Below are 24220 nucleotides of genomic sequence, written 5' to 3' on the forward strand. Positions count from 1 at the left end.
CCTGATATATCTTACCGAAGACTGAACACATTTACAGAAGCAACAGTCTAGCTAGATATAATGTATTTACTGCAAGGCTAACTTAAGTGAAATAGCATGGCCCGTGATGCTCAGGAAGACAGATGATGTTACAATGCTGTCTTTTAGTCTCAAAATCTATGAAGAAATCCATGGTAAACAATTTAGCACTAGCCATTATAGCCTATAAATAAATAAATAAATAAATGCAATTATTACTGTATAAATAATATTTAATAAAGTTATTACTAATTACTACTTTACTAAAGAAGAGAAATAAGCTTTTGATATTGAGTGCCAAATGCAGTTAAAAAATAAACATAAGCATGCAGAGGATAGGCAAAACCACTGCAGAAATGACTTTATGACAACGCCAGATATTTTATGACCAAAACCCAAATAGTAGAAGGTTTTCTGCATTTTTTGGTGAAATATTATAAAAACTTTTTAATTTGTTAGTTTGATCCTAAGCAACAATTCAAGTGGTATCGAACAGCAAAGTAACTACAAATCTGTCATTTGAAAAATTCTCCATGAAAAAAATATCCATGATAAATGGAGATCAAATATATGTAACCTTTTGTAAAATGTAAATATTTTAAATCCAAAGAAAATAAGTAAATAGTGAAAAATTATTCTGGAGAAAATAAATTCAGTATAAGACCATGCAACAGAAAAGGGTAAAAAAAGATCCTATTTGGCAGTGGGACCCAGGATGAGAAACAAATGCAGACAGTTAAGCCACAATATATACTCCCTACCAGAATATTTTGATAGCTTGTCTTTCACCATCAGAAAAACAGATCAAACACTAAAAGAATGTAAAATTTTTAGTATTTTAAATTTTCTGTAGTATTAGACTAAAACTACACTATCTAAAAGGTGGAAAAGTAGAGAAGTCAAGAAAAATTTGGTCCTTGTTAATGAATAAAATAGATAAATAACATCTGAGTCAACTCCTGTGGTACCCTTCTCATCAGTTCTCCTAATGGTAGGATTAAGATGCAAAGAAGTCTTATGTCTAACCATTAGAACAGAAGCTTCTGTCTCATTGTTTAGAAGCAGTCTGGCTGGTGATAAAACAAAAGCACTGAATGCCATTCCCTAAATAAATTATGCCATTCCCTAAATAAATTAATTACATAAACAGCAATTTTCCCTACTCAGTTTAAACAGTCTTGTTCACAGAATGAAAAATCACAGAATCACAGAATCACAGAATCGTCTAGGTTGGAAGAGACCTCCAAGATCATCTAGTCAAAATAAAATAAATAAAATCAAAAATAAATAAAATCAAAATAAAAATCTTCACATCTTAATACCCCTTAAAATGTTTTATTTTTCTTCCACACAACTTTCATTAGTCTTTGTGTTTTGAATTGTCAAAAGGAGGACTACTGGCTAAACATAAACTAGTTAGATCACATAATACATAATCATTCATCTGCATTCATCTGCATTTGAATAGTCCTTCAATTACATTTTAACACATACTGAAAGAATGCAGTCCTTACCATTAACAGTCAAATTATTAGCTTTGTGTGAATATGGTCATCAAACAGAAAAAACAAAACAGCAATGAAGTTCAGTTTGAAACTTTTTTTTTTTTTTTTGGCTGACAAAAATTTATTCCAGGCCAGAGAAAGAACTGATTCATAAAAGCAAAGGAGAAGATATGTTACAGAAACTGTTAGGAGCAAGTGATATCATCCCCTCTTAATCCAATTGGAGCAGTTACATAGAAATCATGATTTTGAATCCTTTTTGCTTAAAGAATCTGAACACAAAACTCATATTTCCCAGGACAGTACATTTGAATTTGTGATAAAGGAATGTTATCTAGGTGGGACCTCCTTAATTTCTTCTTATGATGATAGTGTGGATATGCACAGAACACTTACATATTATTTGCACTAGCAAAAAAATAATATTTCTGTATGAGATAATTAGGAATTCATCTGCGAATGACGAACATGAAGTAGAAGAACATCCACAAAAGGGTTGAGAGAGTAGTTCTTCAACAAGCTCTAAACTCAGTCTCACTCTGCTAGGTATACACCTAATGTGGGTGAAATGTTGAGAAGACTGGGAAACCAGTGTCCATAACTCCTTCTCCCTTTTAATTAAAATCATCAACAAAAAAAATTGAAAAAACACCTCCGGTCTGTAAATGTTTTTCCCAGAAGGAACTAACTGGCATTTATGAGTTGATTTTTCAGGTTCATGATTTTTCAGGTTCAGTATCTAATGAAACTACAGTTTTCATTTAATAAGCTACTCACAGAAAAATACTCCAATTTTTGATCTGGTATGCTAAATTTACTCACCTGATGTGATTGCTAGCATTTATTGATTTAGTACATCATTGATATCTGCTATGGACCACCGTGAGTAATTTCTTTTATGGTATCCTCCCTGAGTTCTCATGTCAAAATTTAAACTGCAAACATAAATAATAACTAGATAATTTTTAGGTTTTGCTTTTAAATATGCCATGTCATTTGACAGCTTCAGTGACAATTTCAGCATTGTTTTCTTTCGTTTCTAGAACAGAAAATAAAAAATTTCTAAAGACTCTAAATCATCCTAAAGAGAATAGTTTAGGACTAGGGTCTATTTTTCTTTACCTTTTACTTCCGTTATGTTCCCAGAACAGATCTGATTAAATTCAAGGGAGTCAAATTTTCTTAATCTTGTTAAAATAAATTAGGGATTACAATTGAAACCATTGGTTGAACTAGACATTTCTTTTTAATGAGAGTGCCAGCTTCATTCATAAATGAATAAGACAAGCAGAGATTTAAGGAATTTTCCTATGCAAAACTTCTCTAATTACTTTTAGCTAACTTGCTAAAAGTTAGTATCATGACCAAGAGATGTCTTGTATTGGAATAGTAAGTGGCACATAAAACCCTTTGGTTTTTACTGGGGGAACTCCTTTAGTACACTGCTAACAAGAGTTGTAGGACTGCCTGGAACTCAGAAACTCTTCCTACAGTTGTATGAAGGGCAGTCTCAGCATTCAGTTCTGATTCTAAAGCCACTAAAACCTCCAAGAAGTCTGTTCCCAAGAAGGGTGTTGTGTCATTCAGGGTAATACTGAAAAGTGGGAGTAGAGTCATCACCTGAAATGAATGTTTTATGTTGCTCTACAGTGAAGAAGTATTCACCATTAATCTAAAAGGCTTCCTACATAGGGAAAAGTTCCAGGGTAACATCCAATTCACTTGATAATTCAGAAGAAAAAATGTTCTCCATTTCAAGTTAGTAAGTGAAATCAATAAGCAGCCACATAATTTAATAATAATTAAAACAAACTAACTAAAAAAACAGGATCACATACAGTCCACCTGTGCCCCCCCCAGAAACAAACAAACAAAAAATCAGACTGCAAAAGTACTAGTGCAAAAATGCAGTATTAAAACTTGTTAGGAAAACTTGGCTATGTTCTTCTGTTGTTTGTTACATCTCACAGGTATGTTCTGCTGAAACAATCTCTGCATAGTATCTAACTTAGCTCTTTCATAACATCATGAGGCACTTTTCCTTAGCACAAAGCATGTGTTTTCATTTATGTAAACTTTCTTTTGTTTAAAAGGGTTTTCTAATCATGTTATTGAAATTTTTGCTTATGGGGTGGTTGCAGCATTATGCGTACTGAAATTTGTGTGCCATTCTGGCTCAATATACATATGCTAGTATTACTTGAAAACCCAATTTGCATGTAGTGGACAAATAAATGATTCTGTAGTCACTGTGTGCACCCATAATGATGGATTTTGGGTACATTTTATGTTCCATTTTTAAAAATGTTTCAACAATAAAATCCAAAATATTCTTAATATCTGGAGATATTAAGAAACATATATTTTCATATACACTTCCTCTTCCATAAGAAATAGTTTGTTTTCTCAAGTCAGTGTCTTATAAAAAGTGCACTTAATAACAAATGTTTGATTTTTTTTTCTGTTAATAGTTGAATGAATTTTATTCTCAGGTGGCCCAATTATAACTGTTGCCTGTAGCCATAACAAAATTAAAGATTTCTGGAAACGTTTTGTATGAAGTGCACTTGATCAGCTAAGGCAGACATATTCCACAGAGTTTCAACGACTGCCCTCATGCCCAGGGGCAGAGCCTTTGTTTAGGACTTTAATAAAATAACAGCAGTACTGATATTAGCACAATATCCTATAGTCCAAATAAAATCCCCTACAATTTCAACAACAACAACAACAAAAAAGTATTTTGACTTAATGAATGCTGTTGTTAAAAAATGAAAAAAAATAGTACATAAATGCACACATACAGCCATTGTATATGTGGATTCATAAATAATGAAATTGACAAGTATATATATATATTTTTTTCCCCACAAATACTGATGTACTACTATTATCATGACATTCAACAACTTAACTGTGTTAAGCCAGCAATTTATTTTCCACTTATATTTGGAAAGGGGAAGAAGTAGTTAAGCAGAAATACCTGTAAACATTTCTATGTTGTGAAATGAAATAAATGGAATAGACAAACTGTCTAGTATTTAATGGTAGCACTTCTGGAAGGATTTCAGAAAACATAGCAAGGTTGCTTGTGAAATATACCTCCTTTATAGTTCTTTGCTTAAATCTTGACAGAAAGGTACAGTCTTAGAGGGATGAGATTCTTTGCTGTGGTTGTTTACACAGGTGAAAGCTATTGCCTCAAACTGCCAGTCCCTGCGCAGTTGCTGCAGTCACAGAGAGGAAAGCGTTACTGCAAACTAACAATACAATTCATTTCAGGTCTGTGAGAGTTTGTATAGTTTTCTAGAAGAGCCAGAGTCTCAGGTCTTGCTGTGCTAATCATTACTGCCACCACATTATTGAATATTAAAGTTGTTTAAGTGATAAAGATTTTCAGTCTCAATTCTCTTTGCTTACTGTGAGGACTTACTTTTCTATTATATCAAAGAAAACATTCTGAAAGAGCTGTTACTTTGGCTGTTTGGTTGGCTTGCTAATTCTGTTCATTTTAATCAGATGAACTTCTAGACTACACCTATACAATTTTACAAGGTAAAATTATTACCAGTATCATCATTATTTCAAATTTATGATGACACTCCATGCTTTGCTTTGTTCTTACTTATAAAAATTGCAGTTAATAAAGAATCATACACAATGAAATGACAGTGTTTATTTACATAGTGATAAATATTCTTTCAGATTACTTTCTGTCTATTCAATTAGTAACATCAGATATTTTCCTTCTTACTCTGCTACATTAACAATAACTTGCGCACGTTATTGTAACACTTGTCAAAATGGGGACCTGTAATATTAACAGAGATTTCATTCTCAAATTTTGCCAGCTGGAAAAAATGATTTGAAGTTTCTGGGGACAATGCTTCAAAAAAGAAAACTTTATTTTTTTTTTAATCATAAACATTCTGACTACTTTACATTGTGTTTTTCCTTAATAATTGACCATATCCTGATTTTGAACCAGTGGTCAGTACCTGAGGGCCCATCCTTCTATTGCAGTATGATGTGTTCAGTTTTTTTAGTTTATAACAGTAAGGAAGGACTGATTAACTAAGGAAGATTCCATATTCATCCTACTGCCACAGATTTATTGCCGAACTATCAGCCTAGGAGATTAAAATATTTTGCTAAAGAAAGAGTTGACCTATAAGTACAAAAACATTCCATTTGTATAAAGAATCCTTTTTTGTATTTTAGCAGATGCCTTCGTTCACACACATAATGGGTCTGTTATTCTAGTTAGCTAGGAAAAAAAAAAAAAGTATTGTTCTGTCTTTTAAAACTGTTGTATTAAAATTGTTGTATTGAAAACCAAAGAGAAATAAAACAGATGTACCGGTGCAGGTGCACAAACAGGTGCATCAAGCACAGTACTGCTAGCTGGTTGAGGGAAGGGGTTGTCCCACTCTGCTCTGTGCTGGTCTGGCTGCACCCTGAGTACTATGGGAAGGTCAGGGCACATTACAAGAAGGACATAAAACTATTAAAGAGCATCCAAAGGCGGGCAACAAAGATGGTGAAGGGTCTGAAGGGCAAGATGTGTGAGGAGCAGCTGAGGTCCCTTGGTTTGCACAGCCCAGAGCAGAGCAGGCTGAGGGGAGGCCTCATGGCGGCCTGCAGCTCCCTCACGAGGGGAGCGGAGAGGCAGGCGCTGAGCTCTGCTCTCTGGGGACAGCGACAGGACCCGAGGGAACGGCATGGAGCTGGGACAGGGGAGGGTCAGGCTGGGTGTTAGGGAAAGGTTCTGCACCCAGAGGGTGGTCAGGCACTGGGACAGGCTCCCCAGGGCAGTGGTCACGGCACCGAGCCTGCTGGAGTTCAAGAAGTGTTTGGACAACGCTCTCAGACAGAAGGTCTGGTTTTTGAGGAGTTGGACTCAATGATCCTTGTGGGTCCCTTCCAACTTGGGATATTCTATGATTCCATGATTCTAAATGTTATTTTCCTTCTATTGTGGGTTAGCGAGGATAACTAGCTTCCTTCTAATGGTATTCAAAGATTTTATGAATCTAAAATCTTAATTAGTTATACATTGGCAGCTCCTACACTATACATATACAATTTAAAAAAAAATATCAAAGTACTCTTTATTTTATGCAGCAAAGACCTTTTAACAAATTATAATGTTTTAAGAGGAAAAAAAAAGCTATATAAATGTTTTTATAGGGAAGGATTGGATATTTTCAGACCTCAATATCACAAAATCATAATTTCAAATCTCAAAATGAAACCCTTAAAAATATAAAAGATGAACCGGTAGCAGTTTGTCAGGGTTTTTGATCAGGCCAACAATTGTTAGCATTTCTGAAGACAGAAGGTAAATTGCTGTACCAATTATATTAAAACAAGCCATAGCCAAGTTGTGCTGTTCCCCTGCTGATTAAGAACAGTTTAGCTCAAAAATGTACTTGAAATGTAAAGATGCACCTACGATCTTGTCTCCTTTTCACTTACTTTACTTCAGTTACATAGTTAAATTAAAAGTTTGTGGATGAAGGGTAAAAATGTCAAAAGTCATGCTCACTAACATATATATATTCTAAACAGAAAAATCCTTTTGTCCTGAGTTGATATTTTTTTTCATAAGCTAGCATTTCCTCATACACAAGGGGAGCTGCATCCCAGTCAGGCTAATGATTTGCAGTTTGCACAGAGTATACTTTTGCAAATGTTTCTAAAACAGACTTTGTTGAAGGATGAAGTGACAAATTACTTTAAAAAATCTACTGAATATCTAAAAATCTGAAGATACAAATGAATTTTTAATGGACTATTTTTATGTTTGGGGGTCATCCATCTTCCTTCTTTTTTGTAATATAAAATATTGTGAGTTTTATTTGTCAGTTGTATTTCCCATCAAATTCTGCACTCTGAAATCTCAGTAAAACTATAAAAAGAAATATATGCTACAGTTGATCTGAGAAAGTCATCTGGAATAAGCTGCAGACTTTCAGATGTATTTTCATGAATTAAAGTAACATGAATTTCTAAAAAAAAAAAATTTTAAATGCAAGGAATAAAGGCTTTGATGATTTATTAACTGACATTGTATCCGTTCACAGCCACCTTTGTCAGACTCACTTCATTTCATTCACATGTAGCTGTGAATGTCAAATTTTGCAGGCCTTTGTTTTTCAGTGTCTTTTTTCTGCATATCTTCTCAAGAAATGTCTCCTGCATTTAAGTGGTAGAATGGCTGATAACCATTGCAAACAGCACCACAGCTATAGTAAAAGGATATCAAAATATGAAAATCTGTGTGAGAAAAGTTGCAAACAACATGCAAACAATCATTATTCTGATTATTCTGACACCAGCCAAGCGAGCTATAAGCCAGAGAAACAGATCAAGTTTTTAGCCACAATTTTCTAGGTGATATCTAGCCATTTTCCATAAAGGTGAAGAGTTCAAACTGCCATTATTTAAAGTTGGTTGGAATGTTGTGAAAGCACAATAAAGAAGTGCTACAAAGAGATCTTTAAAATGAATTCTAGCAATTACTAGTGTAGAAAACCTTGCTCTCTTTCTCTGATATATTTTAGAAATATGAAAAATCCAACAACTGGAAACAGATAAGTAACTACAGTGGTGCAATAAATATGATCTAGGTCAGTTTAAGAGTAGGAATGTACAAAATGTTCAGAAAAAGAAGGATGAAACATCTGGATTTCAAATTGTGAATCTGATGTGGGACATCGTTTTATGCCTTAGGATTGCTCACAGGGCTCTTAAAAGTCCTGATGTCAGTTTTTGTACGAGAAAAGTAAGCACCTTGTAACTGCCCTCTCAAAGTAGGTAAAGTGTCACTTGTATATGTGTGAGAAACCATTTTTGGGACATAAAGAACATATCATTGTTTATCAATTTCATATAGAAAGGACAAGCAATACTTTGAAGTATAAGCTTTCAAAAGCTGTGATAAAAATAGAGATACAATTAAAATTTGAAGAATGGACAGTCATGTTGTCTGCTGCGGGAGGCTGAGCTGAGTGAATTGAATACTGCCCCACACTGCAGCCAGCCCTCTGCCTGTCTCAGCAGTCAGGGAGGTGAGGAGCCCGAGCTCCCTCTTGCCCTGGCTGAACACGGAGCGGGGCCCTGGGGTGCCATCAGAGCCCACAGCCAGCAGTTCTCCTCGCTGCAGGGAGGCTGGGAGCCGTGGCCACTCGTGCTGCTCCAGCAGCAGGAAGGGGCAGCGTCAGGGACCTGGCAATGGCATGCCGTGCCAGTGCTCACGGGAGTGCCAAACAGAAATGCCACGGCCTTTACGCCTTTTCCAATTGCAAAACTGTCCAATTGCAAAAATGTCCTGCCTAGGCTGCAAACTACTAACCCTCCCTCTTACTGCTTTTGGAAGTGGACAATCAGAACCACAGCATTTATTTTTTATGAAATGTGTAACTCGCACAGCCCCGAGTGCTGCTACATGCCTGTACACACATGCACATAAACAGACATACAAATATGTATTTCCACATAGTTCTTGGTATTCTCCTAGAAAATGGAGAATGAGGTGCATCAGGAGACAGCACAGCACTCTGTGCCCTGACTGGGAAGCAGCATATGTCCTAACAGATGGGTCTCTGCCAGGGATGCAGCACGGCTGGTGAGTGTCCATGAGAGCTACCAGAAGGGATGAGGGGCCTTGCTGCTTTCAAGCGTGCTGATGTATGCTTGCAGGCAACTGGGGACTGCACTGTCCAAAATACAGGGACTCAAAAATATTTAGGGTCTGCCTTCTAAGCACCTAAATAGCTTTGGATGTCTGGACCACAGTCTCTCAGAACTCCACCTGTCACTGAAAATGAATAGGACTTGTCTCACTACACCTATGCAGTACAGTGCAGGAGCCTGGAGAGATCACAGAGCTAGCACTATCTGAGCTGGTCATGGAAATGCAAGTAGTAAGTTACACCACCACATCTCTGTGACAGGACCTCATGAGTGCTAATTTTCCTGGACAAAATGCTGGGCCTTGGCAATCAGCCTGCCATTAGGACACATGCGTGAGCATCCATGCTGCCCTGCACTGCCCCAGCAGCATCAGTGCATTCAGAGCTCTCTCTGTGGCTCAGACACCATTGCTGCACAGTGCAAGGAGAGCCAAATTTGACTCCATCGTGGCGGTGCTAAGGAAAATTAAGAAAGAGAGACATTTTCTCACTAACCTTGCCTTTAGTGTCTGTACATTGAAAAGAATATTTAGATTTTCTATCTATGTATTGTAAAACAAAATTATAATATGGCTAGTTCTGAAAAACTTTCATCATTTACCAATTTTTGACTTTCTCTGTATTTGATTCGTAAACAGTGACTATGTTGCTATTTAGTAACATTAAATGTAATAAAAATAGTGTTAAAAATGCTTATTAGAAAATTCCAACTTAAATATATGCCCTAATTATGATGATCTCATGGTAAAGCGTTTTTATGAGACTTCTAAACAAAACGACATTTATTTTAAGGCAAAGAGCATATTGCTCCTGTGGTGTGCATGTTAGATGGTAGGGAACATGATAAAAAGAAAGGTCATGGCAACAGCAGTTTGATGAGAAATGAATAATTTGATTATTTTCATGGTATGGATCAATAATGCTCTGCATCTACTGAAACCCATTGCCTGAAGGCACTTAGATAATCAATGGCATAAAACAGAGCCTGCCTTTGCCCAGGCTTGCAGCCTCTCTGATCTTTCTTGGGAGGACCCTTGACGCCTGTAATTTATGTCAACTGCATATCAAAGAAATTCCACAGAGCCTGGGTCATAAAGAGTATTTTAGTGGTAACCATTTGAAGTCTACTTACATATGTTCCTTATGTAACTCTGTTTAAGTACTTCCCCTCCAATGCCTGGGAATTCCTAGAAACGCACAAATGCTACCTGGTACCAGTGTCACAATCAGTGCCTTAGGAAAGGAAGGTTGGCTACAGGGGGCAAGTTTAACCCTCTTTACTGCAAGCTGGCAACAGTCCAAAGGCAAGAATTTCAGTCAACAGTGCATGCAAATAAACCCTTCTGCACTGCCCAAGAATTCCCTTTAATGATGTGCTGGACACTGACATTTTTAATTTAATAGAGCAGCCATTGGAAAAAATTAGTTCTGCATGATACTGGGGAGAGACAGTTGAAGACATGATTTTCTTCAGTAATTTCTCTGTTCATTTGCAGTGGAAAAAGGGAGCTGGCATCTTCCAGCTGCCAAAAACTCTCAAGTCAAGGATACTTACTTCATTCTGTCTGTGGAGCTATTTTCCCATCAAGGCTTCACAAGCAAGAAAATGTTTCCCAATGGCGTCCTAATACTAAAATGCTTTAAGAGCATTTGGTCACATCTTAGCAAATTTTAGCCACCATACTTGAAATACACATATGTACGCACACATGCACATGTGCATGCACACAAATGCACACACGTGTGGGCATGCAGAATCAACATTGCTTTTCTTATCTGCCTGGAAGCTTTCTCAGAAAATATTATTTTCCTTTTAGCAGTTGACTTTAACAACACAAAAGACGGTGCATAATCCTTTGTAAAGAACTAGGAAAGCATTAACTAGCAATTAGAGAAATACAGACTGTAGTACACAAAGTTTAACTGATGAGGTGGTGAAACTTGTCTTCAACATCAAGGTCATTGATTTTCTATAGCAGCTGAAGGCAGGATAAAATTATTGCACTTATTAGATCCTTGTTGATTGTTCAACATTAGCTAAATCCACAAATAAATATATGTAAAATTGATCAGGTGATTCAGGGTCAGATCTAATTCCCAAGGTCAAGTAACCCTTTGAACGTTCTCTAAGTACATAATCTTAGCACAATCCATCAAAGAGACTCACACACTCTTTTCTTCTATTGGCTCTTGTAAAACACTCAAATTTAGGAGATTAACTGGAGTCAGCTTCAGTAGACACAGCAATTCTTCTAAAGTGCTAAACCTCCCCTTGCAGTGGAAACTTTCTAAAGCTGGGTTTGCAAAATCCAATTTCTAAATTTACAACTGACCTGGAAATTATTATTCATTACCAGTTGAAATACTGTTTTGTTTGCCTGTTTGTTCGATTTAAGTGTCTTCTTTAACACATTGCAAAGGATGCAAGGTAATGGTTTTAAGCAGGAAGCATCTTAGAATAAAAAGTGTGTTTGTTCAGGTTGTATCCAGCTAGAAATTTGCATGCCTGAGAGATATGCTCATGAGGAGAATCACAAGCTGGACTCTGAAGTTTGCCTCATGATGGCTGAATAAGAAACAACTCCTGCAGGTGTATTTTCAGATTTGAGACCAGAGATTGAACCTCCAGTAGATCTTAGCTATTTTTGCTCTGCTCCTAGACATCTTTCTCTCTCATCTCTGAACTGAGACACGATTCCTGAAGCCTATATACACACACGGTGATTTTGAATAAAACTAGAACAAAACTTTTTTTTTTCCCCTGCATGTTTATACTGGGATGAGTAAGAACACAGTACGGTACTGAAAAGAAAAAGGCAGAGGGAGCTTTTGGTGTTAGTGAAATTCTCTGCTATCATTCTTAACATTACTTGGGGGCTTCTACTGATGCTAAATCAGGAGGGTAAAGCTTCAGTTTAAAAGATATGAATTCAGTACACTTGAACACTACTATAAATATATATCCATATAGATAGAGAATAAATGTTTTAATTGGGTCTCTGAAAATAAGGGAGACATGACTGAGTTAGATCTGTCTATCCTCACACTGTTCCTACTTTTCTGGCAATCCCACCAAATTGACATTTTGAGTGAGGACTTCCTGATGTGCAATTCATTAGCTCTAACCCTGTCTAATCCTGCATCTCTTTTTTTTCCCAAAGGCTTCAAAATTTTAATGTGACATAGTTGTCATTCCTGCCTTTCAGTTGGGGAGAAAGGTTATCACTTATATTCAATTCCTTTTAAATTATAAAACTACAAACTAATATACTGTTTATTTTTTTTAATTATTATTATTTTTAATGAAGAGAAATTAACTTGTAGGCATTCCTAATACATTCCAAGTTGGAAAGCTATATTCTTAAGAAAATCGGTGTTTCCAGCATCCCAAATCACTCCCTGTGTGTTTTCAAAACCATTGCATATGAGCAAGAACACAGACTTATAGAAAATCATTCTGGAGGTAGCACTGTGGTATTTTTAGTATTGTATTCTATCTTCTTTCTTTCTTTTTTAAAACAAAGCAGTCTATCACAGTTATGACATGACATACCAATCACTGCTAGTCAAAAATATTCAAAACTCTCAGAGGGCAGATTTTGCATAAAACTTGTGTGAGTATCTGAGGTTGTAGGTGTTGCTTGTGGGTGTATTTTGAAAATCTATGTCAGCAAAAATTTATAATGCTCTTTTTAGTTCTCTAGATACATTTTAGTGAAATATATGAACACAGTGTACTAGAAGAGTTACCACATTAGTGAATGCCAAACCTATTTGTACAGCAGAATACAAATCTTTCCGTCTCTTTCTCTTGCATACACACGCCCCAAAACTTACTGTCTCACACTCACTCTGAAGCAGGTACCAGTTCATGCAAATGTTGCTTACCTGATCGCATCTCATCAGCCCTAAATATCTGAGAGACTTGCTGTTTTGTGCAATTTGGGTGGCTCCATGGTCTGTGATTTCTTTGCACCATCCAACATCCACGGTCTCTATTGTCATGCTGTATCGTCCAATGGCTATCAGAGCTGTAAAAATATTAAAAACATGAGAAATGGTAAGCTCAGTTATATGGTAAGCTCAGTGGAGATAAGTTCAATTATATGTATACACTAAATGGTATTGAAATAGAATTTTCAGAAGCAGATTTCATATAACTTGTAAAAGATCTTGTCTTTTGGCATTTTTAACCATAGAATAACTATCTCTTAAAATTAGGATGCACGAGGTATTTTTCTATCTGCCAATCCACATAAATAAACCAGTTAGCAGAGATATTCTATATGAACTCTTTTAATTACTCTGTTTGGATGGATCAAAGACCAATCAATTACAATTGAAATAACTATAGAATAAAAATAAGTCTACCACACTCTTCAAAGAAAGTAACTGATTTTATAAAATTAACACATTTTTTCCAGCAAAGTATTTTTGCAAAGACAGCACAAAGAATAACAGAACATTTCCTGTGTCAATAAAACAAATAGGTTTAGGAAACCCTGCAGATATCTTATGTCATATATTTTACAACTATATTCTAAAATTGCATTTGTTTCCTATTGTTCATATTGATTATGTAATAACAACCATATGCCTTACTTTCATGTTTTCTTCACTTTTCTAATAATAAATAAATAAATTTAAAAGGCCAGAAGAAATTAGAGCAAAAACTTGAACCTTCATAAAAGGAAAGGAAAAAGGATCTGTAAGTTCTGAAAGGACTGAAAACCATGAGGTATCTGAACAAATTGGGCAGGCTTTGTCATGACATTGCTAGTCATACAGGATTGATGAAGGACAGTGAAGGATCACCATCACTCTGGTCACCACCAACTAGAACACCTGCCACAAAATGCAGGCTCAGAAACTGTTAGTCAAGTTGGGTTTTATTAACAGAAATGAGTGGCAGCTTTCAGCAGCTAAAAACAGCTTGTGAAAAAGTCCAAGGCTTCCAGTGTGAAAGTCAGCCTACCCAAGTCCTAACCCTTAATCTGCATATCATCAAGGGGTAAGATGTTTACTCTTTTTACTCTAGGTATGATGCAGTCACTGAAAATGAAGATGAAGGAGTGAGTTACTCCAAATAATGGAAATATATTTAAAGGGAAGAGTTTTCAGCAACTGTGGGCCAGTTCCACTCATACTGCAGAGCCTACTGGCAATTAAAAAAAAAACAGTTATAAAGAGCTGATAGCTTTTGATATGCCAGATGTTAATCTTCACTAATCAGTGTATAACTGAGAGCTACAAGCAGAGAGAAAGAACCCACCTGACCTTGCAGTAGTTCTGCAGAGACCTAAACTAATGGCAGACAGCAGTGAGGATAATTTGTTAATTTATAAATATTCAGGTGGACTTGATTTGCAATCAAAATCAGCCAAAAGAGGCCAAATATGTTCTCAGGAGCTATGGAAGATGGAGTGGAACATCATTTTTTTCTTCCAGCCATTCACCAAAAAGGGCAGTAATAATTGAATTTTGTAGCTGACATAATGAACTTATAATACAATCATCTATTTAGTTTCATTATGATTTCATTGATTTTTGTAGGACAATACCAACTACCTCTTCTCAGTACATCCCTAAAAACAAATCCTAATTCTGCAGATAGTTAAATATATACGTAACAAAACATGAACTTTATCCTTTTTTCCACAGAGCCCTTCAAAAATGTTACTTTAATAAAAATCATGGGAAAAGAGTCAGAAACTTTCTGTATATATTTTGCAATAAAAAAGCTATAGCAATTACAGATTACCTAACTCCATGGAAAATGTTTTAGTTTACAAGCTACTTGTTTGTTGTTCAGGAATACTGAAAACCTACCATAACATTAGAATGTTGTCAGTTAAACGTAATTTCAAAAACTGTTTGTCTCTGAATGTTTTTGCTTTCTTTTAAAGTTGCAATCATATTTTCTTGTAAAGTTACAATCATATTTTATCATTAAGAAACTAAAAAGCACCCCTTTTCAATGCTTCATGAAAAAGTGATAAACGGGAGAAAATCAGCAGAAAATACTTTTATGGGCGTAATGTAAAAGATCATCAGAGCTCACTGGTAAAGAATTCTCCTAGTAAATCTATTACAGGAAATTAGACATATAACTTCTGAGAGCTCCTTCACAATACGTAGATTAGAAAGAAAGTAGGGAATGATGCTGTTGAAAGATCAAAATGTTACACTGTGTGCAGAATGCCCAAGACTAAAATATAGCCTGAAAATCGTTAGTCCATGAAGCTACCTTGAATGTGGCAGAAAGATGGCTTAAATCTCAGGCATGTTATTTCCACTTGCACATATTAAACAAACTGGAAGAATAAAATATTCTATTTCTTATTTATACAGGCCATATACCATTTTATAACAAAATACTAATATAAAACCATTTTATTACAAAATATAACTCAAAACATGTTCATTTATGGTTTGATATGTTAGTCCTTTTATTCTGGCATTTTCGGGGGTAAAGCGTTTAATTTCTAGAGCAGACCTTTAATTAAACCAGTTAAGTTTTACCTTTTTTTAATGCAAATATAAATTTTTGTTTTTATTTTAACATAATGGAAAAGGGACTTAATAATTATTGAAACGAGAACGAAGTAATTAGCAAATAACAGATCGTGAAGCCACTGTGCAAAAGTGGCCTTTGGTGCTTGCCTTCTGAAAATCAATACTTTAACCTGCTAACTATTATTTCCCATAAGTATTAAAAGAATGAAAAAGAGTAAGATCACACCTGGAATTTGGAAAGCACACGTAAGTTTCCATAATTGAAAATGTATATGTATGATTTTGGGACTACATTGTCATTACTATATTCTGTCAACTATCAGATAAGCCAGAACACGGAACTTTAACAATAGTATGAGACAACCACCATGTTTTTTGTACAAGCAGCAATATTTACAGGAACAATACAAACTGAAATAAAAAAGCCTAAGGCAAGATATGAATATGATATATGGAAAATTGAATGAAAAAAAAATAATCTAAGTATGAGATCTTCTGTGGGAGAGGTTAAGCTAGCATGGTTTACAGTTCAGAAGCTCCAGATTGATTTTCAGAAAATTACTAATCTGATGTCTTCACTTGTTTTTCACATCAGTGTATAAGAAAATAATTGGATGAAATTTCATGCTGTAATTGATCTGTGTGTCTAATCTGTGAGTCACAGAATCACAGAATCACAGAATCGTCTAGGTTGGAAGAGACCTCCAAGATCACCTAGTCCAACCTCTGTCCTAACACTAACAAGACCTCCACTAAACCATATCCTAAAACCAGGTACGTTTTAGGCTTATAATGCCTGGGGTAGATTTTAGGTTAGAGACCACTGAGTGGGCAGTACTCTTGTCTGGCTGGCCTTTCCCCTGAAGCATAATTCACTGTCTACTCTTACTTACTACAGAGCTCCCAGGTAACATATGTATATATTTGGTTTTCTGTCAACAGTTTCAAATATACATGTGCTCTTTAATAAATAAGAACAATTGACAACATTTTTCTAATTTAATTACAAGTGATGCTAGAAATCAATTACAGTATTACAGATGGCTTGCCTGGCTCTTATAATATTATCTCACATGGCAGTAGAAAATGACATATTTATGTTCTACTTTGCAACTCTTTGTCCCCAGATTAGCAGATGTCTTTCTAGAAAACCAAACATTTTGACAAGAGTGTATTCAAAACATTTCAGTGTTACACTGTAGTCATATATCACAACAGTTCATCTGTGAAATACGTAAAGAGGATGCCATTTTAAAACACTGACTGCATTTTCAGAAAATTTTGAATGTGTATCATTGCACCCTCATGAGAACAATGCTACTTGGTCAGAGAAGACATCTGACCAAGTCAGTCGGTCTCTATTCGGTCTCTAGCAGCACCCAACAGTGGGGGCCAAAGACCGCAAGAACAAGTGAAAAGGATACTTTCCCTAAACACTTTCCTCACATGACAAAAATTACAGAGAGGAACTTTCTGAAGCTGTGTTGATGCCTCTGTAGCTCTATAAATCTGTCTAACTAACCAGCCTTTTGACCCACCAAATTACTTAGGCTTCACAACAGCCTGTTGGCAAGCAGTCCTCCATTCAGTTACCATCTATTTTGAAAACCACTTGCTAGTTTTGAACCAGCCCTAATGGTTGGTCCTATTTGTGACTCCTCAGTTCCTTTTCAAATGCTTCCTGGAAATCCCAACAGACTGTATCAACCACATCTTCCTTATTCCTTGCTGACTTCTTCAAAGTACTCTGATATGACTGTGAAGCACAACCTATCTTAACGAAAGCTGTGTCAGCTCTTCCCTGATGTATTTATTCATGTGTTCACTAATTGTATTCCTAATTATTAATAATTTCCCTTACACAGATGTCAGGCTTGTCAATTTATATTTTTTTGACCTTCCCTGAAACCTTTTTTGAATACCTCTGCCAAGCAGTCCTGTGGTAGTAAAGCAGGTTTAAGTGAAAGATTAGACTGCTGTTAGCAGCTCAACCATTTCATCTTTGAGTTCTTTTAGAAGTCTTGGGTACACACAGTTCTTCTGCTTGCATGAGCAAAATACTTTAAGCCATAGGTTTCAGCTAGGGAAATGTTTGCATTGCTCAACAGCTTTTTTTTTTTTTTTTTTCCCTCTCTGACTGCATTTGTCTACAATAAACAGAATACATTGCTGTTCTCAGAAAGCCTGGCGGTAATTTAACAAGGACACACACAGTAAAAGCCTTACAAAGTAAGTTTGGATTCTTTGTCTTAGGAACTTGTAGCACAATCAGCAATAAAGAAGAGCTGAAGGTGTGTTTCAATCTAATGACAACCAAGCTCTAAACACAGTGAATGACAAAACAAAATCCCCACACACTGAAAGTAAGTAGAAGTGGCCACACAAAAATCTACCATGTAGTTTACAGATGCTGGCTTTGACATATGAACCTCTCTGTATGTGAATATTTAACAGTGCATCCAATTCTTTTCTCTCCTTTTTTACACTCCCATTTCTTTTTCCAGAGCTAGGTTGGAGGAATGGAAATCAACCGATGTACAGCTCCTACAAGGCAGAAGATGAAGTGTAATGTCTCTAACTGGAATTGGAAAATCACCTCCACAGCCTTGAGCTGTATTAAGCAAAAACTTTTTCCAGTTGTAGCGGTAGTGGTGCTTTGTTGTAGCCCTGAATGTGAAAGGACATATGCAGGACCAGGGCTGCGTGGCATCATTTAGATGGCCAGCTGAAATAGTTGGAAAAAAAAACAATAGATTCTGTTCTTAGTGCACAGTAAATAGTAATTTAACCTTATTTAATATAAAACAGATTTCATTAAACTGACATAGATAATGCATCTACTACTATGGGCAGAAATGACTGTTTAAGAGGAGAAAGGTCTCTTTTTAACTACATGTAACCTGTGAAACCAATGGTTGTAATACAAATGTCATCTTGGTTAACTGCTTCCAGACCTGATCTAGGCAGGTACTGAGATGTTAAGCTGACAAAACCAGGGGCAAGACTGCTGTAGTTATTTTACAGGGTAGTTTTTAAAAACTATACTTGGCATATACCTTGAGGCTTTCCTCTTTGATTTTGCATATATGACCCCTCCTCTCCCCCCCAAATTAGAAACAAGTATTAGGCTAATAATTTACAAAAGTTTCACTAATTAGCATTCATAATTTACTAAGTTGTGACTATCAGAGCACCTATTCTATGAAGAAAGGTTGAGAGAGCTGGGGCTGTTCAGCCTAAAGAAGAGAAGGCTCTGCGGTGACCTCATTGCAGCTTTTCAGTACTTAAAGGGGGCTTATAAAAAAGATGGAGAGTAAGTTTTTGCTCAGTCAGATAATGACAGGACAAGGGGGAATGGTTTTAAACTAAAAGAGGGGAGATTTAGATTGGAGATAAGGAAAAAATTCTCCACTCAGAGGGTGGTGAGGCACTGGCACAGGTTGCCTAGAGAAGCTGTGGATGCCTCATCCCTGGAGGTGTTCAAGGCCAGGTTGGACAAGGTCCTGGGCAACCTGATCAAGTGGGTGGCGTCCCTGTCCATGGCAGGGGGGTTGGAACTGTATGGGCTTTAAGGTCCCTTCCAACCCGAAACATTCTTTGATTCTATGATTACTAAGTATGAGGTCCCTATAATGTAAAAAGTAACATACATATCTTTGGTATGAACAGCCAGTATTTGGCCCAATCTTAAATTAATTTTACTGTACTTTTAAATCTGGAAATGAATACTCCATGTTTTGCATAATTTTTACCAACTAAAATTGTTTGGAAATTTAGTGTATTAAGCATGATCACACCCAATTAAACATATTTTTACTGGCATGTACCTACTACAAAATAGAGTACTTCCTTAATCATTAAATCTTAGATCAGTTTAACAGAAAATAAACCTCTGTGAGATTTAATTGCGTTGCTGTTTTTCTCCTATCATCACCTACCACACTACATATGCAAAAAGCACTGCACTTGGTCAACCTTCAGTGAGAACTGGATAGAAATATTTTTAAAAATTACGACTGACATCATCCTGACACCATGGCATTATATGTGTATATATATGCAATCACTCAATAAACATTCTAGCATTTGTTTATTCAGTTCTTTCATCATTAATGAAAAAAGCATGTAAATGTTCAAGAATTAGCATTTAAAATTTCCAAACTCTCTAACGGTTTCATGCAGAGTAGAAATCAATCAGTCCTCCAAGTATTACCAAGTATATAGTTTTCTTAAGGAACTTTCCATTATCTTTTATTTATTATATAGCTAAAAGCTATTAAGGTGGTTTTGATAGCCATCTACTTGCTAACGAAAGCCTAGTACATCAAAAAAAAAAAGGGGGGGGGGAGAAGTTTATGAAATTTAAAATTGCTATAAGCACATGTAATAAAAAGAAAATTAGCAAAGAAAGCTATACATCTAGGTGTTAAGAAAATGATGTAACAGTTGAACTTCACAGACTGTGAAATATTCTTCTGTTGGTGGAAGTTCATCTGCCTGAGCTAGTTAAAATACGGGTGGACAAAGCTCTGGAGAGGTTACAAATAAAATTTATGAGACTGAACAAGACAATTTAAATGGGCCTTTCTATCTGCTGTTTATCTGTCATTTAGCCTATTGAATTAGAAACAAAAGAGAGAGATGTAAATAATGCAGATAAATTATAAACATTTGAATTCATTGAAGCTTTACCACTCACAAAAACTAGTTTGACATTCCTTTTTCAGTAATTTGTGGAAAACTATTTATAAATTAGCCTGCAATTAAACACAAGCACTTGTAAATTGTAAAATACACAGTTGAGTATACAGACAATTTAATGTAATGCAATATTTAAGAACTGAAATTAAAACATTGACTAATATATGTTACTAATATCCTCTACAGTATACGATAGAATAACTATTGAATATTTAGTTAACATAAATATTTCTTCTACACAGAAAATGCTCCCCTTTTTGAGTGCATGCCTATAAGAACTTATTTTCAACGTATCTGCAGTTATTCGGGTTCTTTTCCTGAATGAGGGCAACAGAATTTGATTCTTTAGAGCAAAGCTTGATGCCATAAGCAAAAGCACGGTGAATTTTCACACGATGCCAACAGATAGGATTTGTGGTTACCCCCTGCATTAATGAGGTTGATGGTTATCTGCCATGCAAATTATGTGAAGTCTTGCAATTTAGATAATCTGTTATGTGCTGAGACACATTGAATATACGCCTAATCTCCTTTCCATGTGTCAGAAATGTTTTGCTGCAGTAACTGCAGTGGTTGAAGAAATCACTGCTCGAGTCATCTGCTTCTTCATTCACCCAGAACAGGAATGTTTCAACATACTTTGTGTTCTTTGTGTTTTTATTATTATTATTATTATTATTTTGCTATTGTCTTGACCTGCCTCAGGCTGCTTGAGGTCTCCCGTGATAATTTTATTGTTTCACCTTTGTGCTTATGTGGCTAAAGACAACATTTGAGAATGAAGCATGGGACTGAGCTAAAATGTAGAAACATACAGGGGCATTGGGAAACCAATCTAACAAGATGCCTCAAGGAAATGAAAAGAAGTCAGACTGTCTCCCTAAAGCAAACCTGCTTTCTTCAAGAGTTTAGGAAATCTGGGTAAATCCCTTCATCTGGATGCATATTTTGACCTTTTCTTGGAAATTTGGTGGCACACCACTCAACCATGGTAATTTTGACTGAAAACCTACTTGAAAAAGATAACACATAAACAACATGTTTCTGGTTTCCCATTATTTAAAGTATTGGTTACCTAAGGAAGCCTTCAGAAAATTCTTGGAGGCAAGAATAGTCCCAAGGAATTGAAAAGACCTAATGTCTCCAAGAGGAAAGAAGTGACAGGGGTTATATATCAATTGCTTTTATGCAATTACAGGAAAAGTATTTAATTGTATATTTTTGTGCGGAAAACATATTTAAAACACACACACATATATATATTCTGTACTGGTTCATACTGGTTATATTATAGTTATTGTTACACGGTTACCATTAAGTTGGTTCAGTATACACTGCTGTTTTCGATGACAACTTTATTAGCTAGTACATAGAAATAGGACAACTGCTTAGTCATCTTTTATCTTATCCTATCCTTTTTTCAAACCCCTAGAAACGTGGCAACTAGAGGGCTATGATTTCCCAGGTAGAATTAATCTTGGTGCTCTCTTTGCTTTTTATCTTGAACATTTGTCAGTTCTGCCCTGATTATAAACACACACAAAATAGTACATTTGTACAAAGGTTATTCTGTTGTCCTACAATGTTAGCAAAACTTTGCCATAAAATAGAAATGAAATAAAAACAAACAAAACAAAACAACAACAAACAGAAAAAGAGTGATCTTTCAGAATCATCTTTAACATAACAAGTATTAAACAGCTGTTTCCCCAGACGTCCACATTCAGAAGAAGGCTAAGCTATGAACAAAATAATACAAAATGGTTCATTGTATTTTACAGAATATATTTCAGCATCAACAACAATGAATTAATATTAATTACATCTGTATTCTAAATAAACTCTATCCATGCAGAAGAAAGGCTCCATGATACTTTAGCCATTTCAATAATAGATTTAACTCAATGCATCCCAACAGCAAGAATCAAACCAAAACAAAGAGAAGCCCCAAACCTTCAATATAAGGATGCAAAAAGACACTAATGCTTTAAAATGAAAGGTATGCAGCATACTTGGTTCTGCCCTGCTTGAGATCTCTCTCAAAAATATTACCAAATACCCATTTCAGAGATGGACTCTGGAAGTGGTAAAAGCTGGAAGGGCTTTCAGCCCTGTGGCCTTAAGACAAAATAGCCCCTATAGATCAAGCTGGTCAAAACAAACTCTTGTTATTCTTTCTTTCTTGACGACACTGCAAGATAATTTGTTTTCTTTGCACTACTTCAAATAAGAGTAATTTTTGTCATCATCACAGCCCTGTTCTGACTGCAAGCAGAAGACAGTAAGCAAGAGCTCAGTCCACTGGAAAATTATGGAGCTAATTCAACCAGATGTTAAGAACACAAAGATGACTGGGAACAGCTAGCACAGATGTGCTTGGAAACCATGCCTGGCCAACCCGGTTGCCTTTCTATGACAAAATGGCTCATCACAGAGCTTACAGACAAGGAATATGCAAACAATTTTGTATCAAGAGAGATATTTGAATGTCTATAGCGCTTCTTTGAGAAGAAGTATTAGAGACCCTTAAAAACAGCTGTTTCCTTTCCCAGTTCAAAGGTGGAAACATATTTGTTTCAGCGTAACAAAACCACTGAAAAATACCTTAACTGCATAAATCAAGAACGAGAGATATACAAGGAAAGTGAAACACAATCTTTTCAAAACATAGTATGCTTGACTTTATTTAAATAACACTTATCTATGAAAACTGTTATTCCTAGTTGCTGCTGCAACTAAGAGCTCAGTGGCATTCAGAAATGAGTCACTAATAATGACAGTGAAAATCCAGATCTAGATACTCTGAAAAATAAAGTCTGTAGCCTTGAATGACATGAGGTACATGCAACACATTAACCAACAGAGGTATGAAAGAAAGTATCTTTTTTGAAATCTGGCATCATTTGGAGAACTGGTGTATGTGCTGCTTATGAATTTCTCAAAGTGCTTAGAAAAAGCTGTTATCACTTCAGGGGTTATGGTGACAGTGACAAAATACAGAATATTGCATACAGATCAGAAGCAATGCTCACAGTGTTTTGCTGGTACAGCTTGAGATGATAACTGGCCGAAACTAGAAAAATCAGTTATATGTACACAGGATATATGTAGTATGTAGTATGTAGTGTTATAGTATTACATAAAAATACATGTAATAATAGCATTATTAAAATTACTTATTAACTATCACTTATTATTCCAAACTTCTGATAAATGAGCTGGGTTTGGAAAGTCCAAATATCAGAGAAGAAATAAAAATCAGGACGCTGAAATGCTGATTATCAAAAAAGCAAAATTTTCACTAGTTCTTAGCCACATGGCATTGTAAGAGAGGGGGCAGAGAGAGAGAGATGTTTTCCTAGTAAGGGAATTTAACTGCTTTGCCTGGTAAATTGTGAGATCTGCTAAGATATGAGAGTGCCTCTTTGGAGAATGACAGAAGGTAATCCTAAATGATGTGGGAACATACCCTTTTGCAAATTTGCCTTTGTCCTTCTTGCCTCCAGACTCTAGCCACTGTATTATTCTGATTAATAAATACTGACTTACTTTGAAAAGGCTACTCGGTGGTCTGCAAGTGCTTGCTGAGATGAAGGATGACATCTCTGACAGAGGTCTATACTCATTCTGCCATGGAGGGAAAATATTGAAAACAGAGGTCCTAAACTGAAGAACAATAGAATTGTGCATTTTACCCTTTCAAAAAGGAGGACTCACAAATTTATCAATTTGAAGGACTACACATCAAAAACACCAAAACACTGGAGGAAGGCAAGCATCTAA

At 35.8% G+C, this 24220-nt stretch overlaps 1 protein-coding gene across 1 annotated transcript in view; it reads right to left on the bottom strand.

The window, feature by feature from the left end:
* Nucleotides 1-24220, bottom strand: part of FBXL17 (F-box and leucine rich repeat protein 17) — a 317887-nt gene that overhangs the window by 4210 nt on the left and 289457 nt on the right. Inside the window, exon 8 of the mRNA XM_035562595.2 lies at nucleotides 13109-13251. Within this exon, the coding sequence (XP_035418488.1) occupies nucleotides 13109-13251 (143 nt within the window). The remainder of the gene's footprint in view (nucleotides 1-13108; nucleotides 13252-24220) is intronic.

Source organism: Cygnus atratus, chromosome Z (assembly GCF_013377495.2).
Source record: "Cygnus atratus isolate AKBS03 ecotype Queensland, Australia chromosome Z, CAtr_DNAZoo_HiC_assembly, whole genome shotgun sequence".
NCBI classification, from domain to species: Eukaryota; Metazoa; Chordata; class Aves; order Anseriformes; family Anatidae; genus Cygnus; species Cygnus atratus.